This window comes from Selaginella moellendorffii, unplaced genomic scaffold, assembly GCF_000143415.4.
Source record: "Selaginella moellendorffii unplaced genomic scaffold, v1.0 SELMOscaffold_12, whole genome shotgun sequence".
In the NCBI taxonomy this organism is placed as follows: domain Eukaryota; kingdom Viridiplantae; phylum Streptophyta; class Lycopodiopsida; order Selaginellales; family Selaginellaceae; genus Selaginella; species Selaginella moellendorffii.
The window spans coordinates 1,915,532-1,936,618 of record NW_003314273.1 but is presented as its reverse complement, the minus strand read 5'-3'; the positions used below and the strand labels follow the sequence as shown (position 1 = coordinate 1,936,618).

The 21,087-nt window shown below is 49.3% G+C and overlaps 7 protein-coding genes across 9 annotated transcripts; 2 read left to right on the top strand and 5 right to left on the bottom strand.

Annotated features, from left to right (window-relative positions):
• Positions 1–64: 64 nt before the first annotated feature.
• Positions 65–716, top strand: LOC9659726 (MADS-box protein 04g005320). The gene is made up of 2 exons (XM_024674192.1): positions 65–94; positions 189–716. Exons 1-2 carry the CDS (start codon positions 65–67, stop codon positions 684–686), a joined length of 528 nt encoding a protein of 175 aa, XP_024529960.1. The 3' UTR covers positions 687–716.
• LOC9660614 (ubiquitin carboxyl-terminal hydrolase 2) lies at positions 664–2,019 on the bottom strand. The gene is made up of 5 exons (XM_002969301.2): positions 1,934–2,019; positions 1,836–1,882; positions 1,728–1,774; positions 1,561–1,660; positions 664–1,499 (listed from the first exon to the last, which is right to left on the bottom strand). Exons 1-5 carry the CDS (start codon positions 1,962–1,964, stop codon positions 750–752), a joined length of 975 nt encoding a protein of 324 aa, XP_002969347.1. The 5' UTR covers positions 1,965–2,019; the 3' UTR covers positions 664–749.
• Positions 2,020–2,036: 17 nt separating this feature from the next.
• Positions 2,037–4,886, top strand: LOC9659725 (WD repeat-containing protein 70). 2 transcript variants are annotated; one of them, XR_002992327.1, is made up of 12 exons: positions 2,037–2,073; positions 2,124–2,166; positions 2,211–2,245; positions 2,315–2,785; positions 2,863–3,075; positions 3,136–3,336; positions 3,388–3,495; positions 3,548–3,691; positions 3,744–3,995; positions 4,054–4,374; positions 4,429–4,646; positions 4,710–4,886. XR_002992327.1 is itself a non-coding variant. In XM_024674532.1 (11 exons), the coding sequence occupies exons 1-11, from the start codon at positions 2,041–2,043 to the stop codon at positions 4,594–4,596; spliced, it is 1,989 nt and encodes a 662-aa protein (XP_024530300.1). In that variant the 5' UTR covers positions 2,037–2,040; the 3' UTR covers positions 4,597–4,886. The 2 variants fall into 2 exon arrangements, 1 of the variants encoding a protein (XP_024530300.1); XM_024674532.1 differs by having other exon boundaries at positions 4,429–4,886.
• On the bottom strand, positions 4,499–6,642 carry LOC9659724 (putative vacuolar protein sorting-associated protein TDA6). Its single transcript, XM_024674533.1, has one exon. It carries the CDS (start codon positions 6,376–6,378, stop codon positions 4,720–4,722), a length of 1,659 nt encoding a protein of 552 aa, XP_024530301.1. The 5' UTR covers positions 6,379–6,642; the 3' UTR covers positions 4,499–4,719.
• A 113-nt stretch (positions 6,643–6,755) lies between these two features.
• On the bottom strand, positions 6,756–13,144 carry LOC9659723 (ABC transporter C family member 5). Its single transcript, XM_024674531.1, has 13 exons — positions 12,687–13,144; positions 10,124–12,255; positions 9,740–10,060; positions 9,596–9,682; positions 8,844–9,509; positions 8,615–8,779; positions 8,254–8,548; positions 7,970–8,184; positions 7,601–7,906; positions 7,489–7,552; positions 7,190–7,429; positions 6,894–7,130; positions 6,756–6,833 (listed from the first exon to the last, which is right to left on the bottom strand). Exons 1-12 carry the CDS (start codon positions 12,745–12,747, stop codon positions 6,997–6,999), a joined length of 4,686 nt encoding a protein of 1,561 aa, XP_024530299.1. The 5' UTR covers positions 12,748–13,144; the 3' UTR covers positions 6,756–6,833; positions 6,894–6,996.
• A 236-nt stretch (positions 13,145–13,380) lies between these two features.
• LOC9659722 (probable receptor-like protein kinase At1g49730) lies at positions 13,381–17,103 on the bottom strand. The gene is made up of 11 exons (XM_024674191.1): positions 17,005–17,103; positions 16,838–16,915; positions 16,213–16,779; positions 15,536–16,069; positions 15,125–15,421; positions 14,750–15,020; positions 14,628–14,692; positions 14,500–14,567; positions 14,306–14,395; positions 14,167–14,215; positions 13,381–14,047 (listed from the first exon to the last, which is right to left on the bottom strand). Exons 3-11 carry the CDS (start codon positions 16,514–16,516, stop codon positions 13,467–13,469), a joined length of 2,259 nt encoding a protein of 752 aa, XP_024529959.1. The 5' UTR covers positions 16,517–16,779; positions 16,838–16,915; positions 17,005–17,103; the 3' UTR covers positions 13,381–13,466.
• Positions 17,104–17,198: 95 nt separating this feature from the next.
• On the bottom strand, positions 17,199–21,072 carry LOC9659721 (N-terminal acetyltransferase B complex auxiliary subunit NAA25). 2 transcript variants are annotated; one of them, XM_024674421.1, is made up of 18 exons: positions 20,930–21,072; positions 20,716–20,854; positions 20,547–20,665; positions 20,418–20,492; positions 20,264–20,360; positions 20,086–20,204; positions 19,964–20,034; positions 19,798–19,918; positions 19,562–19,746; positions 19,318–19,511; positions 19,140–19,273; positions 19,010–19,086; positions 18,880–18,954; positions 18,644–18,827; positions 18,478–18,597; positions 18,234–18,431; positions 17,970–18,185; positions 17,199–17,906 (listed from the first exon to the last, which is right to left on the bottom strand). In XM_024674421.1, exons 1-18 carry the CDS (start codon positions 21,056–21,058, stop codon positions 17,265–17,267), a joined length of 2,895 nt encoding a protein of 964 aa, XP_024530189.1. In that variant the 5' UTR covers positions 21,059–21,072; the 3' UTR covers positions 17,199–17,264. The 2 variants fall into 2 exon arrangements, with proteins under 2 accessions (XP_024530189.1, XP_002969343.2); XM_002969297.2 differs by having other exon boundaries at positions 17,199–18,182.
• Positions 21,073–21,087: the final 15 nt, after the last annotated feature.

Below are 21,087 nucleotides of genomic sequence, written 5' to 3'. Positions count from 1 at the left end.
CTTGCCCCTAAAAAGGCCGACAAACCCAACTTTTTACTTTTGGAGGCGCCGACAACTTTAAAGAATGGCCGACAAAGCCGACAAACCTGATAAAGTGAGTTTAATTCCAAGCGAGAACATCGCTCTCTTATTCTCTCTATTGTTCTTGTTCTTCCCTCTCCCATTGATCTATCGATCGATCGTCTTAGCAGAAATTCAAGCTCAAACAGGGCAAGCAAAAGATCCAGATCGCGTTCATCAAGAACCAGACGACGCGCAAGCAAACGTTCCGGAAGCGCAACGGCGGGCTGTATAAGAAGGCTTACGAGCTCGCGGTGCTTTGCGGAGCCCAGGTGGTGGTCAAAGTCGACCAGAACGAGCCCAAAGGAAAATCCGAGACTTTCCACTACTACTCCTGGAAGCCCGACCACGAGAACAAGATTCCAAAGTATAACGACGGGAGCTCGAGGACCAAGAGCTCGAGCAAGAGCAAGAACACGACGGTCGACGAGAAGTTCCCTCCTCCTCCTCCTCCTCCTCCTCCTCCTGCCAATGAAGCTCCTCCCAATCTCTTTGAGCAGCAGCAGCAAATCTTTGACGAGGATGATGCGTCGCTCGTGGCGCTGCTGGACGACGAGGACTACGTCGATGTCAAGGGGAGCATCGACGAGATCCTGGGAGAGGCACTGGGAAACGTCTTCTACTGAGAGTTAGAAAAGAGAAAAATTTGTTACCAGCGTTCGTCGTCTGAGGTTTCGAGCTTTTCTTGTCTATGTCTTCTGCCTGGCCTTTTCAATCAGCGGCTTGAGCTGCTTCTTCTCTGCCAGGATCTTGAGGAAGTTGAAGAGGAAGGGGATGTAGTTGTGCTTCCTCCGGATGTTCTCAGTCTTCCACTTCTTGAACTTTTCATCCTCTTGAGTGATCTTCTCGGTCAGTCGAGCGATCTCCGCGTCGATCTGTGCCAGCTCCTCGTTGCCGCTGCCGCTCTTGGAGTCGACGTCCATGCCGTCGTCGCCACTTATCTCGGTTTTCCGCTTGTCGAGCTCCGCCAGCTGCTGGTTGTAGAGATCCTTCCTGTTCTTGATCACGGCCATGAGGTTGAAGCGGATCTCGCTCTTGGAGTACTTCTCGATCCTCTCTTGGATCACTGGCTGGACCATCTTGAGCCACTCCATGCTATCAGCGTCTCCACTGCCACACTCGCCCAGACTGATCGGCCCTTCCTTGAGTCCGTCCAGCTCGTACAAAACACCGTCCACCGGGAGATAGCTGATGAAGTGATAGACGTCGTCGTCTTTGTCCGCAAACTTTTGCTCGTCGGGAACAAAAGGCTCCGGCCTCGCAAAGCTGTTGTGAGCAGTGCGAATGGCCTCGCTGTTGTTGATGGTCAGGCCCTTGAGCTCCGGAGGGAAATCCTTGGCGAACTCTCGCATCATCGAAAGCTCGGGACCAATATCGATCTCCACTCTGTTCATCAGGATCGAAAGTATTGCTTGAGTAGCGCAAGCGTTGTTTATAACCTGTGTTGCGTGAAACTTTCCAAGTTAGCGAAAGAACTTAGAACATCGAGCTTCACTTCACCTGGCTCGCGAAAAAAATCGATTTGTTGTCCTTCACAGTGGGCCGAGTATCTTTCTCCCCAGGCCTCCATTTGAAGAGAAAGATTAGTCCATAGACAGGCCTGGAAAAACCATCCTTAGAACTCCTTTTATTTTCTTCTTCTCCTGCTTAAAACAGCTCTCACTCACCGGAGCAACGAGAGCGATTCCAAATCCAAGCTGTAGAGCTCCTCCACCTGCAAGAGGTTTCGATAGAAATCGCGATCATCCAGTGGAAGATCTTGACGAACAGGTTACCTGGACGCCCTTGACTTGCATTTGCTGGATGAGCTCCGTGAAAACGCCTGCGAGGCAAGGATCTCAATCGCATCAGCTGAGTAGCAAGGGATTCTCACCTGGGTCGGATTCAATCGTGCACCACGACATGGCCGCAAATCGGCCAAGAACCCTAGAAATATCTTTCTCCCTTTTCTCGTTTAGGGTTTTGTGAGACAAGGGAAGAATGTCCTCCGACGAAGATGACGCGCGAGAGATGGTAAGTTCTGTCGATTCTCCTGCGATTCCTCGCTAATCGATGCGCTCCAGGCTCAGATGCGCGCCATCGCCAAAGCTCAGCATCGCTCCAATGGTAAGAACCTACTGATTTTTCTCTTCTCACAACTCGCAATATAGGGCGTGCTGCTGCTACTCCCTCTGCGAATACCATGGTAAGTTCTTAGATTTCCAGGCAATACCAATGCAGCGCTTGTTCACGCGATATTTTCTTTTTCTTCTAGGAGGAGTTTTACGAGGCAGACCAGCTGAGAGGCCACTTTCCCGTGTCTTTTGGAAGGCAAGAGAAGTCGATAGCATCTGTAGAGGTTGTCCACACGCTCACAAAGCGATCGAGCAGCGAAGACGAGACCCAGCTTAACAAAAATCTTAGCGAGCGTTTGAAGAAAGTAGCGGAAGCTAACCATAACTTGGAGCGTCCAAGCGAGCAAAGTTTGAGCACTCGAGAAGACGGCTCTATGGTTGGGCCGCCGAGACCAGAGGAGGAAGAGGCAGCAGCAGAAGAATTGATTGGACCTCCTAGACCGTCTACGGCTGCTCTAAGTGACGAGAAAGATGATACCGAGCCTGCGTTGATCGGTCCTCCTCGACCAAACGATGGAGCTGGCAGTGATAGTGACGAAGAAGAAGAAGAGGACGATGACGAATATCATGTTCCTCTAAGCAATGAGATTATTCTCGGGGGACACACAAAGGTTCGTTCGAACTCATATTGGTTTCGTTTTTTCTTTCTTTTTTTGTTGAGCTTCATTCTAATGCTTGTGAGTTCCAGGTTGTTGCCGCTTTGGCCATTGATCCTTCTGGGTCCAGAGTTTTGACAGGGAGCTACGACTACTCGATCCGGATGTATGATTTCCAAGGCATGGATTCCCGTCTGCAGTCGTTCAGGCGGATTGAGCCGTTTGAAGGACATCAGATGCGAGCAATTAGCTGGAGTCCCTCGGCGGATCGTTTTCTTGCTGTGACAGGGTCTGCAAGAGCCAAGGTGAGTTTGTATTTGGTTCATTTGTCTGTTTTGAAGCTACTTACACGCATCTTGCGACAGATATTTGACAGAGACGGTCTTTCATTAGGCGAATTCATCAAAGGTGATATGTACATACGGGACTTGAAGCACACTAGCGGGCATATTTCTGGTTTGACGGGTGGTGAGTGGCATCCGTCGGAGAAGAACACGATATTAACATCGTCGGAAGATGGATCATTACGAATATGGGACGTGACCAACTTGAAATCTCAGAAACAGGTAAGTGGTTCTAGAAAATCTTGAATTGTCTTCTAACTTCCCAGTTTGCAGGTCATCAAGCCTAAACTTGCAAGACCAGGTCGTGTTTCTGTTACGGCTTGCGCATGGGGTTTAGAAGGAAAAACGATCGCGGGGGGATTGGCAGATGGATCCATCCAGGTAGGGTTTATGTCTTGTTTTCTCGTCTGACAAGCCTTTTTTCTTTTCCTAGATCTGGTCTATCAAACCAGGATGGGGCAGCCGTCCGGATATTTATCTGAGTAAGGCCCATGCCGCGGGTGACGACGTAACTGCGATCCGGTTTTCTGTTGATGGTTACACAATGGTTTCCAGGAGCACCGACGCTACTCTAAAAGTTAGTTTTCCTATTTTCGTTTTATGTTTCTTCCGCTGACACCTTGCTCCAGGTTTGGGACATCCGGAAAGCTCGAGAACCTCTGAAAGTGTTTTCAGGGCTTCCTTGTTTTTACGCACAAACGAATTTGGCCTTCAGTCCAGATGAGCACCTAATTCTAACTGGTACTTCTGTTGAGAAGGGAGGAAATGCCGGTGGACAGCTTTACTTCTTTGACAAAAGGCAACTTGAGCTTGTTCGGAAAACCGGGATATCCTCGTCAGGAAGTGTTGTTTGCTGTGCTTGGCATCCGCGATTGAATCAGGTACTGACTCTGGCATTTAGATGTTCAATTTCTCGTGCTAACGAAATGAAACCATCAGATATTTGCCACTACGGGCGACAAAAGAGAAGGCAATACTCACGTATTGTACGACCCGGTTTTGAGCAAGAGAGGAGCGTTGGTTTGTGTTGGGCGGGCTCCACGAAAAAAATCTGTGGACGACTTTGAAGCTCCACCAGTGGTTAGAAATCCGCATGCTCTACCTATGTTCAGAGACGAACCAAGCCGCAAGCGTCAACGAGAAAAGGCTCGAAATGATCCTCTGAAATCCCGGAGACCGGACCTACCCATCAATGGTCCTGGTCATGGTGGTCGTGTGGGTGCGACAAAGGGAAGCTTGCTCACTCAATACTTACTGAAGGTAAGCATCTCTTTTATGCCAAACCACTGGTTCTAAAACTCGTATGAACTGCAGGAGGGTGGAGCAATGACGGAGAACTGGATGGAGGAGGATCCTCGGGAAGCAATATTGAAGTATGCCGAACTTGCTGCAAAAGATCCCAAGTTTATTGCTCCTGCATACGCACAAACTCAGCCGGAACCAGTTTTTGACACAACTGTTTCGGACGAGGAAGAGAAATGAACAATCTTGTACCATACAGATTACAGGCCACACAGCTTGGCGTCGATCAGGTTAGTGTTCCTACGCAACCAGAACTTCGCCCATATGTAATTTTTCTTTGCTTGCAACAACAGGTTACCTCATTCATCTTTCGTCTCCCGTCCAGAAGTTTTTTTGCTTGGGTCCAGTGGGACCTTCTTCGCCAGACAGTTCGTTCGGAAACCTGTTAAAGATATCTTCGATGGACCTCCTTATCTTTTTGGGAAGGAATTTGAACACCTTTTCCAGCTCGGTCCTGGAGTTATACTGGATCTTGGGGCCCCATTCACGCATGAACTGGAGCCAAGGTGGCTCCTCTACACCCAAGTAAGCTGCAGATATCAGCTGGTGTTTACTAACGTCCCAGGTGAAGCTGCTCCGCTTTGTATCGTTGCGTATCCCGAGCCCGCGTTCTTCGTCGCCTTGGAGGTTGTCTCCCGGATGAGCATAAAGGGCATGGCCGTGCTTGGACGCGTACACAAACGGCCTATAGGTGGTGGTGCTATCAAACTCCAAGTCGGAAGGCTGATACCAGGTGCCGGAGCTGTGGTGTCCGAGATAGACGCTGGACAAATTCCCGGTGAAGTTGTCCACGCGAAGGGTCAGGTGCTCCCAGTCAGAGACGTGCTCCCCGATTTTCCCGAGCTTGACGTTGATGAGCCCGACTTTGAGAGTTGCCGGGCCGTTGAAAGGATAGTAGAACCAGAACTGCATGTCGGTGAACGTTCCGCCAAATACCGGCTTGACGTGCAGGTACGTGATTGCGCTCTCTAGATTTCCTCTTCTCACTTTTTCGGCAGCTGCAGCATCGCGTGGCAAGTCGAGCCAGTAGCTCCCGTCGTTGGTCTCGCCACCCGGCAGATTCGCACCGTTCGCAGTGATTTGTACCGGAGCGGACGGGTTCTGTTTGCTGTAGAGCAGAGCTCCGTTTTGGAAGAACCACTCGACGGAGCAAGGGAAGAAGTCTTCGTCCGGATGCAGGAACATTATCGGGGCGTAGCGCTTGACGAGAGCATCGAGCTGCTGCAAGCTAGGCATGGAGGAAGGCAGATCAAAGCTCACGTTTTGGAGCGTGGCTATGGAAGGCAGAGGGGATGAAGAGGACGAGGAACAGTAGAAGGTGCCGGTGCTCAGCCCCTTGGCCGTGACTCCCACCTCACGCGGCCGTGTTTGCCAGACGTAGAAGCTTTCCACGGTGTTGTTGTCGGCGACGCTGCTACTGCTCATTAGAAGTCTACTCCACAGGGACTGGAACAATCCGGTGAAAACAGAAGAGGAAGAACTGGACACGGAAGAGGACGAAGAGGCCAAGATGGAGTTGGAGATAGTGGCATCGCTGGTGAGATCCTCTCGAACGCAGGCAACCTCGTCCACTCCAGGCTTGGTGACGCTGGCGACGAAGCCGAGTGCCTTGTAACCAGCGGGAGGCAGAGGTAACCAGAAAGCCATGGCCGTCTCATTCTCGTTTCTAACTGGGCTCTTCCAGACGAGTGAGTAGTCGACGGGTGGAGCGAGAGGAGCTGGTTTGGAGGCACCGGCGGTGACGCCGCTGCCTCGCACTAACAACAGCAAGCTATCAGGTACCTCTGTTCGTCTTGCATGACAGCCAAGCGCATGAAACCCATCTGGTACCTGGACAGGCTTGTAAAAGAGAGCTCTTCCATCGCTCGTCTCCCAGATCTTCTCCAGGTGCTCGGCCTCGAGGACCTCGATCTCTCCAAGCGGAATCACTCGGGTGCCAAAGCCTCTGGGTTTGCTGTCCATTGCGCGGTGCTGCGGTGGCACATTCCAGGAAAACTTTTGCTTCGGCCTTTAAAGATCACACATAGCGAGGCCGAGTCTTGGCACAGACGTGGCAGTAATCGTGACGGTTGATATTGGTTGGTGTAAGATTGCAAGATACGTATATTACTTGCGTTTGTACAAAGAGTGGAATTTTTCTTTGACGAGCGCTTCAAGAGGAGCGAGCTCGAGCGGATTAATATCCTGTATTATTATGTTATAGTTTGAAAAATCCTCTTGATAAAACATTCTTATCATCACTATAAAAACATCCTCTTGATCAAACGTTCTTATCATTACTACAGAAGTTCTTATCAAACATTTGAGTAGTTTGGAACCAAACAAAAAGAACAAATTTGTACATAGAACAATATAACGTAGTTATTTTTCTTTTCGTGTTTTAGACAACATGACCGCAAGTTCCTTCTCTTCTCTACCTGGAAAATTTTCGATACATGGTTCCAAGGCTTACAAAAAATCTCTGTAGAACATTTTACCTCGGCCAGGATGGACGCAAAACTTTTGTGTGAACGTTTCCTCCCCGGTCTGATTGGAACTCTTTCAAGAATGTCGCTGCTGCCTGATGGAAGACAAAACTCTTCATGTGTGCGACCCTATAAGCGTCAAGTCTGAAACGCTGCTTGATCTTATCGAGTACTCCGTCACTAGTCTTAGAAACATGGAGGACTTCTCCTCCAGCAGCCTGATCGGAGTGTCAAACTCGGCTACTTTTCCTGCGAGGAAGAACCATTACCATCCCACAAAACTATGAAAAGAAAGAAAGAGGACTAACCATCGCTCAGCACCAGTACGAGATCGCTGTCAATCACCGTAGGAATCCTGTGAGCAACAGTGATGACCGTGCAATTCAGAAACTCCGCACGGATTGTGCGCTGGACGACGCCGTCCGTTGCTGTGTCGACGGACGCCGTGGCTTCGTCCAGGACCAAAATGCGTGTACGCCTCAACAGAGCTCGTCCCAAGCAAAAGAGCTGCCTCTGTCCAACACTCCAATTCTCGCCATTTTCCGTCACTGCAAGTTTAGAAAAGCTGCACGTTTAGAACATGAGTCGTGCAAGAAGCCACACATACCTGGCGAGTCAAGCTTATCCTCTCTTGAACGAAGCAAATCCCCGAGCTGACACTTGTCTAGGGCCTGGAAGAACTATTAGATAAAAGGGACAAAAAGATGGTGTTGGCTTACCTCCCAGATTTCAGTGTCCGAGTGCTCTTCAAGGGGATCAAGGTTGGCGCGAACGGTCCCTTCGAACAATGTGGGATCCTGCGGGATGATACTCAAGCGAGACCTCAAGTCATGGAGCCCAATCCTGCATATGTCGATGCCATCGATAATTATCCTACCACCAATTGGCTCGACCATCCGGAAGAGTGCCTGAATAAGAGTAGACTTTCCACTGCCAGTCCGGCCCACGACTCCGACCTTCTTTCCTCCAGGAAATGTGCAGGTGACTCCATGCAAAACAATTGGAGTACGTGAGCTATACCGCACCTGACAAAATTGTAAGGAAAGAAAAGAGAGTTGTAAGAGACAGACATTACGGGTAATCCATACCTGCAAGTTTTCTATGTCCACCGTTCCTTCCGAAGGCCAGTCCTTTGGTGGACGACAGTTGTCTCGAACCAGCGGTGCCTCACTCGGTATACGAGTGTATTGTTGAATCCGCTCCACGGAGATAATCTTGTTTTCTAGTTTGCACAAGCTCAACACCCACCGTGACTGCCTTGCATTTAATGTGAGTCCGTAAGTCACCGCCAAGCCAGCAATGCCTGAGAAAATATAAAAACAATCCATCAAGACAAGAGCAAGAAACTAAAGAATAAAAACACGTTACTCACTTGCATCGACCACTCCTACAGGGAAACTCACAAGCAGCGCCATAGAAAATGCAAAAACACACGTAGAAAGAATTTCCATCCGTAAGCACAACCATTCGATTGCAGCAAAGCTGTTGAAGTAAGGTCGGCCATACGAATCGTACAAATCCATGTTTGTTTTCTTAAACCGCTCTTCCTGTCCAAAACCTCGGATAGTAGCAACTCCATAAATTGATTCGCTATAGTGATGTATGATAGGTGACTTCGAAATGCCAACCAGTCTGGACAACTCCCTTGCAGACGCCATATAATATTGCTGCAACAAAGAAGACAATGATCCGTTGACAGAAAATCAAGGAAAAAAAAAAATCAACGAACATACCTGCATCCAGACGCAAATAGCAACGACTGTTAAGAACAGTATGATAACTTGCCAGGTAACTTTCGTCATCACGCCGACAATTCCAAACAACTGGATCGTCGTTGAAGCAAAACCTCCAAGTCTAAAAGGTATATCAAGATCAACAACGCTTTGATCAGTTGAAGCCTGTCGAGAAACAAGAGAATCAAAGAGCTGATATAAAAGAATAGAAAAATATATAAAAACTTACTCTGTTGAGGATTCTCCCCGCTGGAGTGGAATCAAAGAAAGACATTGGAGCCCGAAAGATGCAGGAGAGCATGCTCACGAATAGCTTTTGTGCGGTCACAAGACCAAAAACGGAAACAAGCATTGCTCGGACGAAGACAAAGATAGCACTCCCGAAAGCCAGCGCCGTGTAGACCAGGATCATGAGTAAGTTGCCGACTCGAGGAGATCTTCCGTGTGTTGTCGGACTTGCCCAAGCCATCCACCAGTTGCTGGCAATTTGCAGGAACTGGAACATAGACTGTGCAAACAGGATCACTGGTATCAACGCACCACCGTATGCCGCAGTGAGGTAGGACCAGTAGACGTGAAGGTTGACACTTCCGCGTTCTCGTTCTTCCTCCTGTACGAGCTGAGCTTTCCGAGACTTATCCTTCTTGCTGCCCATCTTGTTGAGCTTCCCGCCAACTCTATCCGCATTCTTGCTGCCCACCTTGTTGAGTTTCCCACCAGCTCTATCCACTTCAACTTTGTCCTCGAAGTCGTCCTCGTATCCAACCAAATACTCGTTTATATCCATCGCTTCGATGGCTTCGATATGAGCATCCACCAGCGCATTAAAATCTGCACCGGCTTGCAAAAGCTCGTCGTATTTACCGGCCTGTATTATTTCGCCATTCCTCATCACCTGACAGCAGGTGAGCAATATACAAATGTTCAAGAGAGAGAGAGAGAGGAAAAAAAAAAAAAAACGCTACGCATGGGATGACGTACCAAAATTAGATCCGCTGCAGGAAGGAACTCCACTTGATGAGTGACGAAGAACACGGTCTTTGTGGAAAGATCCCCAAGAATGCATTTCTGTGACAATAAACAACCAATTAGTCGGAAAGAGGAGATAAAAGTCAGAGCACTAGCCTTAAACAACTCTGTTCCCGTGTGTGCGTCGACAGCACTAAATGGATCATCCAACAGGTAGAGCTCAGCATCATGGTATAATGCTCTGGCGAGCTGGATCCTTTGTTTTTGGCCTCCACTCAAGTTGATTCCTCGTTCACCAATTTCGGTGAGGTCTCCATACGCAAAAAGCTCCAGATCCTTCTTGAGTGCGCAAACTTGCAACACATTTTCGTACCGCATCCTGTCCATCTTTTTCCCGAACAGGATGTTGTCTTTAATCTTCCCTGACTGAATCCAAGCAGATTGTGCAACGTAGGCAGTCGAATCCACCACCTTTACCTGAGAAAACAAGTAAGATCAGATACTGTCCAGCTTTTTAAACGTACAAACCCAACAACTTACTGTTCCCGACAATTTTGGTATTTCACCGAGGATGCAAGAGAGAAGGCTCGACTTCCCCGAACCAACAACGCCACAAATTGCGACTCTCATACCCTTCTTCACGCGCAAGTTGATGTTCTTCAAAGTAGGACACGCCACGCTTTCATCCCAGCTGAAAGAAGCATCTTCAATCTCGACTGCATTTTCCGTGCGGTCATCACAGGGCAACCGTATGCTTGCATCCTCCTGAAGCTCCTCCTCTTGAAGAAAAATCCAGAGCCTGTCCAGTGATACTCTGGTCTGAGCAATAGTCGACAGGAGATCCGGTATATTGCGAAGAGGCTCCTGTAATACCCGGAACGTAGCTAAAGCCGAGAGAACCCGTCCAGCAGTGAGTGGAATCCCCATCAGGACGCAGGTCCCGAAAGTGACGACTGAGACAAAAATCGGCGCTCCCCAGAAAATAAACGTCACAGCTGCCTGAGTGTAGAGAGCCTTTCGGAGCCATCCGTACTCCTCCTCCCGGAGCTTTTCCACCTTCTTACAGTATCTGTTTTCCCAGGCCTGGAGCTTAAGTATCCGCATACTCCTCAAACACTCGGACGTCGATTTCATCCTCTCATCCTTCGCAGTCATGAGTTTGTCCTGGTAATCCTCCTGCATTTTGACTAGCGGTATATTTCCCAGGATCGAGATGAATGTAGCCACTAAAGTCGCACAGGCAGCCCAACCGACGCTTCTGATAAGAATCGCCATCGCCAGAAGTATTTGCAGCGGAAGTACCCAAGTATCTTGCAAGTACCACGAGAAGTCGCCCACTCGTTGAACGTCCACTGCCATGTAGTTGATAATCTCTCCGCTGGTATGACCCTGCCGAGAAGAGTTCGAAAGCCTCAGCCCCTTGTGATAGACGAAGGCTGTCAATGCCGAGCGGACATGCAAGCCAAGAATGTCGATCCCCATATACCACTGCCGCTGCGTCAGGCTCTCCACAAGCTTGGAACCAAAGAATAGCAGCGCCAAGAAAACTCCTTCCCTGGCAAACCTTCTCCTCCCACCGAGATATTCCACGAAGTCGTTGATCGAGTATGGACCAACGTACGAAGCCAGGACGTTGAACAGCGCGAACAAGGCGTTCCAAGCCGACTCCCTCCAGAACGACTTTGCAATCGCCATGAAGAGATACGGTGGCCTCGACGAGTTCTCCGCTTTGAGCTTGTCCCAGTTGTGTTTCAGCTTCATGTAAGACACCTCGGCCCGATCCTGGTGTGCCAGCAAAGGAATGTCTTTGAGGTCCAAATGCTTGCGAGCTCCCACAGCGAGCAGCGGATTCAGCCACGAGAATGTCATCAAGCTGAGAACCCCGGCCTTGCTGTATGGAGTGACGAACTCGCAGCCATGAACAACTCCCTCTCTTCCGCCGGTGCCATTAGTGTTGAGAAAAGGCTGGTGAATCTCTTCCACGACATGGACTACCCCGGACTTTCCAATGAGTGCAGCAAGCCCGAGCCAAACGCATGCCGGAAACGAGCAAACTTCCAGCCAGCCTTGAAAGGACATGGAGCCTGTGCGCCTGGCGATGATGATATCCATGGACAGCCGATAGAGGCACAAGCTGAAGGAGAGGAGCCACCACACCCTGAGCAATCCCGGAAACTTTGGAGCCCCAGTCTTCCTCACCGAATCCGTGGCCAGCGAGATCACCACCCAGGCAATTGCTTGTACGGCCGAGGCGATGCACATCAGCAGCAAGAGCTCTGTCCATCCGCTCCAGGCCTTCCAGATCCCACAAACGAATGCTAGAACGTTGAGCAGCAGCATGTAGCAGCAGCTCAAAGCCGTGAGCTTGAAGAGCAGGCCGATGCGCTTGGTCTGCGAGACTTCGATGTGGACGCCATTGAGACCCGAGTGGTGGAGCTTGATGGGCCTGTAAACGGATCCATAGAAGCGCACCCTTTGCCATACCAGGATGAGTGAGTAGGAGATGATGATGATGATGCTGAGCGCGAGCGCGAGTATGTGCTGCTGGCAGGGACCGGAGATGAGATGTTCCAGCCATTCCCACGAGCCATCTCCACCATGTAACGAAGGACCTCCGTGATGACAATTGCTAAAGCATGAACTGCACGATGCTTCCAGATGCTGCTGAGGAACTGCCAAGAAAAAAACAAAGCCAAGGAAAAGATTAGTCCTCTATCCAAGTGTGTGGGAGAAAGAAAAATCAAAGAATCAAAGCTTGCAAAATTGTGTGAGTAGTAGAAGTAGTGATAGATAAATATGTGAGATGTGTGTGAGTTGATTGAAATGCTAGAGCGGAAGTGTTACCAACCAATCGACATGCTTGCTCATTCGATGCCTAAGAAACGGCCAAGGTGTGATCCATGATCCGGGCTGCTGCATCCAGAGATTGCAATCTATCCACAAATCTAAGGGGCGTGAAGAATCTGGCAACGAAGAAGTGGCGGCATAAGAAGAGAAGCATGGATGATGCTGGCGGTGACTATGGAGGAGGAAATTTTCGGTGAGCCGCTGCATGCTCCTCAATCTGGCAGCTACCAAAGAAGAGAGGGTTGGAAACACTCACATGGCGATTTGAAATGCAGTAGCAGCAGCGAACTAATCGATGTCGGTATGAACCTCGCCATGACGATCCGCGCCACCAATCGCCGCAAGAAATTCCGCTGCTCCTGCTGCTCCCGCCGCTCGCCTGATCCGCATGCCACAGTAACCTCCTCCAATGCCAAGAAATTTCGCCACTGCTCGCCGCTTTTCTACCCTACTCGTCCAATCCCAGCCCCGGCACTGGATCAGCGAGGAATCCCATTGATTAGGTGGGCAAGAACACGAGATTCTCCTGTCAATCGCCTTGGCAAGCAGCGTGGAGCGCTCAAGCACAAGAAGAATCGCATCGCATCACCGCGATGGCGCTGGCGCTGGGGCTGCGAGAAGAGAGGATTGGAGATTCGCGGGGAGAAATAGGGCGAGCGCGAGCGAGCGAGCGAGCGAGCGGCGACTGCTACACTCTCTCCCTCTTTGGCAGGATGCCTGGCTCCCTAAAAAATGCAAAACAAAAATGCCACGTCCCCCACTTCATCTAATTCCACGTCATCGACTTAGGGCAACGTGTCTGCCAGCTGGGACGCTCAAGCCCATGCGTCAATGTCAGCACAACGCTTTTTCGTTTTAATACGTAAGAATATCCCCGATTCAACCACGTGGACGGCATCTCTGGTCAGTGGCCTATCGCCATGCTATTTGAATATACCCAGACGTCGTTATACTGCCAGATAGGAATATCCCCGCATGAGAATATCCTGGAATCCTTTTTACTTTTAAACCCCCCCTTTTAGTTTTGGTGTTATAGTTATGAGAATCTTAACGAATAGCTGGGCGAGTACGTGGAGTATGACGAGAAGGACGGTGCGTGAGGACTTGTGGAGAAGAGGAAGAGGTTTTTGGCATTGCTGGTCGCGGTGCTAAACGATGGAATCCCCGTGGCCGAGTGGATCGAGAGCGAATCGTCCGAATTTACTCTCCTGTGCTGCTTTCCATCGCCATCGCCATCGCCATCGTCATCTTTGATCGTCGCGGAGAAGGATAGCGGCGGGAAGATCGCGATGGCGTTGTCCAGGAGGAGATTGACGACTTGTTTCATGCTGGGCCTAGATGCTGCCTCGCTCTGCGAGCAAAGCCTCGACACTGTGATGATCTTCTTGAGCTCGTCGGGATCGATCTGGTCCCGCAGAGTGGAGTCCACCATCTCCACCAGGCGAGCGTCGGAGAAGTTGTAAAACTCGTGAGCCCAGTCGAGGATGTGCTTGTCGCCGGCGGTGGTGACGGGCCTGGACGAGACGAGCTCCAGGAGGAGAACGCCAAAGCTGTAAACGTCGCTCTTCTCCGTGAGAACGCCCGTGTGGGAGAACTCGGGATCAACGTAGCCACTGTCTGCTCAACCAAAAATCACATTTTTAAGCTTCGCAAGAGTAGTACTACGAAGAACACACAAGGAAACAAAGAAGAAAAGCGAGCGAAAAAAGAAACAGAAAAGGATAGACTCGACAGACCTGGCGTACAACCAAAAGGGGCAGCCGCTGGAAGACGAAAGTCCCCGACCTGGACAAACAAACAAGGAACAGGCCGTGAAGATGACGTAGATATGAAGAAGACCAAAAACAAAAACACAGTGTCACCGTCTTTGCTTACCTTGGCCACGAAGTTCTCGTCCAGCAATATGTTGCTCGACTTGAGATTCCCGTGGCACAGTGGAGGCTCGCAGTAGCAGTGTACATATTCCTAGCGATAGAGCCCACGCAGCAGTGATGAGTTTATACTCCACAGGGAAAGAAAAACCTCTTCTTATTCCAGAAGTCTAAAACTAACAAACTTTGACAACTTACCATCCCAGTTGCAACTTCGATGGCGATCTGAAGCCGTCTCTGCCATGAAAGCGTGCCATTGCTTCTCCCTGCAAAACAAAAGTTCTCGTTTTTTGCAAAGAGATTTTTTTTTTTTTGAGTTGAGGTACCACGGTGGTGCAAATGCAAACGCTCCTTGAGGCTACCATTCTCCATGAAGTCGTAGACGAGAAACCTGCATTAAGGAGAAGTAAACAACGTAACGTAAGACAACACCAAGAAAAAACCAAACCTTTCGTTCTTTCTCATGCAGAATCCTCGAAGGCTGACGAGATGGCGGTGGTGGAGTCGGCCCAGAAAATGTGCCTCGTTTTTAAACTCCTCCTCGCTCTGCGGCTGAGGTGCCGCATGGAATCTCTTCACTGCGGCGACCAGGCCATCTTTAAACTTTGCTCGGTAGACAGCGCTGGCAGCACCGCGCCCCTGGCCGATTAAACTATGGAAATGGTTTGTCGCCTTTTCTATCTCCGAGTACTTAAACCTTCGCAGCGCGCGGAGAGCCTCTGCAGCAAGCAAGGACATATTTGTTTGTAGCCATAAAAGAGACAAAGTTTCGACCGGAGCAAAAACAAAAAAGAGAGGAAGAGATTTTTCCAACTCTTGTTACCTGATCCTTGCCAGACGTCGAGAGCGCTATCTTTGTTCCACAGAGGCACGCTCTCCTCTCTCTTACGTTGCAGCAGGAGCACCAACACCAAGAGAATTGCCACTGTAGCACCCGTGATCCCAATCCCAATCGCCAACACGATCGTGACCGGCGATGGAGATTGATGTGCCAACTTGTTGATTGGATCTGGGAGCAACGACATCGAGACATCGTCTTCTGGACGAGCTGGAGGCAATGCAGGAGGAGGAGAAGAAGAAGACACAGCGGTCACAGCAACATCGTCTTCCGGAGTAAACACTGTCAAGGAAGACAGAAACAAACTTCACAGCGTTAGAATGACGAACAAAAAAACAAAAGAACGAGGAAAAAAAGGATTTTTTTCAAAGATCTTTCTCGCTCGATTAGACTCACCAGGCAGAGCGTACAAGCAGCCACCGATTTGCGTTGCTCTGATCGCGGATGCGTTGCTGGCCAGCATGAGAAACGTCAAGTCCATGCAGTGCTGCAAGGTGGTGGCGTCGACATAAGGCCAGGCAGCAGCATACGCGGCATCCAAGGCTGCTCGTCGGCACTCGAGGCACGAAGAGCGATCACAGGTCTCCGTAACACGCGAGACGGAAAAGTCTCGCTCCGTAAGCCTGTGCTCGAGCTCGCGCAAGCTCACGATGTTGTTACACCCCCTCCTCGCCGAGTTTGCGATGCTGTCCGAGGAGATGGAGCAAACTCTCTGCCTGGACGAGGCTATCCGGGGGCCGAGATCGTCGATGCAAGCTCTTGCCAGCCTCTGGGGGATGGCGAAATCGCCAGAAGTTTTACCCAGTTTCGAGGCCGCGATCCGGAGGAAAAGGAGTGAAACCGAGCAGCAGGAGGATTCTGGACTTTCGCTGCTGCTACAAACGTTTGCTACGTTTTGGAGCTGCCAAGGCGTGAGCTTGAGTGGACACTCTGCAAGAGAAGTAACAAGAGGTTATTAGTACAAGAACTTGAGCCAGAACTTGGAAAGAAAAAGATGAACTTGTGAACTCTGGATTAGGACCTTCGAAACAAGAAAAAAATGATCCATCAACTTCTAGGAGAAAGAAACTTACCAGTGAGTTTTTTTGGAGGCTGGAGCTGGAACAAGCACGAAGCCTTGTGCATGGCCGACTTAAAATCCTCGAAGCTCGCCAGCGCCACAAACACGGCCTCTTGACAACTTCTGGGCGGATTTGGAGCGGCGATGGAGGCGGCGAGCCTCGTAGCAGCGGCGGAACATCTGGAACACCGAGAGCTATTCATCTCTCCACCGCCAAAAGACTCGCAACTCGCCACCACCCCTTCAAATCCGGGAGCTCCAACAATGTCGCGAACGCGCGCCGCGGCTTTGCACTGGCACTGGCCTCTCAGACTCATTGGAACTCCGCAAGCTCGCGAGGCCTGTGGATGCACGCCATTGGAATCCAGCGCTGCCACCAGCGAGCTCAAGCACAGGCTCGCCGCCGGCTTGGACAGGCAGAGATCTCCGCTCGAGTTTGCGTGCTGTGCAGCGGCGATCCCGACCAGAGCGTCAATTCTCTTGCAGCAACTTGGGATCCTTGCAAAGTTCTCGGATCGATCGCTACAAGCGGAGGCGACTCGAGTAAAGTCGAGCGCGGTGAGATTGAATGGACACGCCGCTAGAAAACACACACACGGAGGTGTTGCTCGCTCGCTCGAGACTTGGAAAGATCTTACCTCGTATCGCTTCCACCAAGAAACAGCAAACGACGAAGGATCTAGCGTCTCCAAAGGGACGATTCTTCCGTCCATTGCCTGCTAGCATTTTGATTGCCAAGACAAGACCCAAAACAAGGCCGAGCTCTAAGATCACTCATGGAGAAAGAAAATGGAGCGCCAGGTACCTGCAGCCTTTGGTCGACAAATGTGAGCCACCGTGCTCTTCCTCGAGGCATTAACATCGCCTTCTTCCTCGTGCTCTCTGACCCCATTCCCCTTTTCGATTAAAGCCCTAGGGTTTATGGTTTAAACTTTGTAGTATACTGGTAAGTATTTCCGCCTGTCACGCGGACGACCCGGGTTCGATTTAGTTTGGATAGTCTAGAAAGCTATCTTACACTTGAATCATTTTAAATAAATTTTAGGCAGTTTTTCTAATGGTCACTTAAAACTTGGGCTTCACCAAAATTTTGAGCCTAGATTTGCAAACTTCTCCCAGCCTTGATACTTCTTCACGCTGGCTCGCCACAATCCTCGCAGCCAAATCCTCGGCCTTCCACGCCGCAAATGGAGACGATCCCTCGAGCAGCTCCACCACTCCACTGCCGCTCCCACTTCTAAGCAGCAATAGCAGCGCCTCCACCTCGTCCTCTTCTCGGCTTCCAGATCGTTTTGTCAGCCACAAGACCACCCTTTCAATCGCTGAAGTGGTGCTGGCGACGAGCCCCCGGAGACCATCTATGATCCTGGATGGGTTCCTTGTATCTTCGCTTGTCTCGCTTTGTCCTCTTCTCTTCTTCTTGGAGGATGGCTGGAGTTTTTTCGTCCATGCCTGTGCCGACAGTGCAAGCCAGGAAACCGGTTCCGTGATCACCTTCACCAATGCCGGCATGCCTGTTCCGAAACCCAGTGTGTCGTCACACGACTGCAGTAGATTGGTAGCACCTGTTGTCAAGGTTTTGCCGACGAGAGCCATCAAGTGAACGATTCTATCTTCTGATGACGACGACCATGAGGCCAATTCCCAGCCTAGCACGAAGAGCAAGATGGAGAGTTGAGCATCCACGTCAAGGTTCAGCTTCTCGTCCTGCGGAAGGAGGATGAGATGCCTTGGTATCTTCAACTTATAAACTGGATGGTCGCTCACTACCTTGCATTCCGAGATGAAGTCATCTATCGTGCTCCAATTTCTGTCCAAACTCTTCAGATAGTACTCGAGGTGTTGTCGCAGCTCTTCGCGCCTCTCATCGCGATCTTTCTCAAACGACAACGCGTTCAGGGATAGATACAAAAGCCGTGGTACTAAGCTTCTTCGTTTTACGGATGCTCGCCATCTTTCATGATCAGTTGCTGTCACTTGTGCCTGCTAGAAGATCCATATGAGAGAATAAAATACTTATACTCATTCGGTTACCTTCGCCTTTGAGCTTGGAAAGATGGCGGCAATTTCTTGCGTCGAACAGGGAGAACTTCTTGCCAAAAAATTTTGATCTGGAACCGGTGACCACCAGGGACGACTTTCACAATCCTCATTGAACGACAGTGTTGCAAGACGATTTTCCGAAGACCATTTCAGTAGATCATTACCATTCTCCAATTTCGCGAGAGTAGCCTGTAAAGTAGTCCTAAGAGAAAATAGAATGCAACAAAATACATACTTCTAGCGCATCAAGTTCTTCAACTTTGTCCTTCAGAGAAAAAATTGACAGCTCAACTCGTACAAGTAAATAGTGATGAGAGTTTTCAAGTCGCTCCTTCAGCTCCAGAAATTCCACGATCTGCAAGTTGACAGCTTAGTGCTGTGAATAGCGAAGAAACACAAACCTTTGAGTAATTGCCATGTCTATATGTCATGATGGTCATTTCTGCCACTTCATGCTGGGAATCGTCATGAAACTTGACAGTATCATTCAGCAACGCAGACGAATGTGGCGCTGCAAGTAATAGCGGTAATATATGATGCGAAGCAGACTCCAAAAGAATGTTCTTCACATCCAAAGTCCGGAACCTTGATAGCGAAACACTTCTGAAAACAATGATCTTGAAAAAAACCAACTCACCATTCAACTGCAAGAGAAGTCGCAAAGATGCTCGAATACAGACTAACAAGCATAACCTTGAAATGAGAGTTGAACCTGTGCGAAAAGAATATAAAGTTTGAACATAATGCACCTTCATAATGTTAGATACCTCCTTAAGTGCAGACCAAATTCAAGTACAGCGGCCGCTTCAAGGAAATAGGTAGATTGCCTCGTTTGAAGAAACAGCTAAGCCAATGCAAACATTTGATCTTGAGTTTTAGAAGGACAAAATGCATTACCTTGACCAACAGACTAGCAGCCATAACGAGAAACTCCTCGCCAAGTATGTTTTCTTCAGGGTCCAAATTCACGGAATACTTCAAGTTGTCCTTATACAATCTCACCAGTCTCCTTACAACTTCCAAATGATCACCTGTAGTAAAACTTTAAAAGTATCTAACACAAATTCTAGCTCACCTCCTAAGTGTCCTGTATATTCTTGAACTTGACATGCTGAAATCTCTTTCCTAAGGAGTTGAATAGGTCCGGCCGTGTCTGCTAAAGCTGCAAGATCTTCAGCCAACTGATTGACAAGCCACTCCTGAGAGCGGGGATCCAAGACTAACAGATAAGGTTTCACATCGGAGAAGAAACCTGCCAGGTGTCCGAAACTGCGAGAGGAGTAAGAGGAGACCTCCTTCATAACTTCAAAAACACTCACCGTTGAAAATAATTTAAAATGCTTGCAGCCAACGCCATTGTAGCATTTGAACCTTCGGAACCATACAGTAGCCTTCTGAACTCGATTTCCACCATTGCAAGAAATGGACCTCTCCTTAATTCGGTTGTTTCCAAACGTTGAAGACTGCTAACAAAATCAGTTACTTTCCCAAGCCGCTCAAGCGTCTGCCAGAAACAGATGGAGTTTGTGAAGTATCCTTGGTTGGAATATCGAACCTCATTAGCTGAAAGACTCAAAGACGATAGTTGCAAAGCAACTTTGTCCACGGTAGAGCAATCTCCAGTTAGCTCCAAGGACGCATTGATAAATTGCATGATAGCGGTCCAGTCATCTGAGCTGCCAAGAAACACGAGTAAATTACAAATGATCGAGACTACCAACCTTATGCTTAAGATCTCCCTGTAAGTCTCAACCGCATCGGAGTATTTATGCATTTGCATCAGGAGCTCACCCTGATAGAAAAAGATGTCAAACCACTACATGCCTGCCTTGTTCATTATCACCTGGAGTTTTAAGCGTTCTATTGGAATGTTAAATAACGCACCCGTTTCGCCTTTCACAAGAGCCAGAGCGTCTTCAATTCTGTTTTGGGCTAGATATAGAGATATGTAAAGACGAAGACCTTTCAGGTGAATAACACCAGCCATTAGTAGCAGGAAACAAAACAAAAGAACGAAGTACCCTCCAAGTCATGAAGTCCGTTTGCGTCTATTCTTTTCTTCAGTAATGCCTCGGCCAGTGCCAGTAATTGCTTTTCCGCTGCATTTCCGGGCCTAACCTACATTGAAGTGCCTGAGGAAAAATCAAACTGGCAAGAAAAATACGAAGCCAATACCTGCAGGTAAATGCTGCAAACCGCCCAGAACAGATACTTCTCCTCTCCGGTGTGTTTGTATATTTTCATAGCTACCTGTCAGAAAAGCTCGTCCGATAGACGTCACGAAAAACACAAAACCTTACATACCTGTTGCTGCTTCACGTAATTGCATTGGCGAACATGACAGTTGAAAAAGCTGATCAAGAGCTCCATGTTTCCGGGATCTTTGGAGCAAGCATTCTCGTAAGCAAGCGTAGATTCTTCCACTTGCAAAACAGGCAGGATATTAAGTTAACCTCGAAAGGAAGAAACTTACATAAACCCAGTCGATGGTACACAAGCTGCAACGCCTTGAGAGTCATGTCATCGACTGGCTGCATATCTTTGGCTTGTCGACACAAGGCAAGAGCTTCGTCGGGCTTGCCCAATCTTTCCAGAACCAAAGCCTTGAGAACCTGTGCCAAGACACAATGCAACAATTTGACGCATTCTTCCACACAACGCACATCACAATGCCACAAATCACTCACCACAACGTATGGTGCGTCGGGATGCTTGCTCTGCAGCGCCGATGCGAGCTTGAGCGCCGATTTGTACTGCCGCGATTCGATGGCGTCCCATAGCGGCCTCAAGCGGCGCTCCGCCACAGCTCCTCCCATCGAGAGGAGCAAAATAAAATGACTGTACC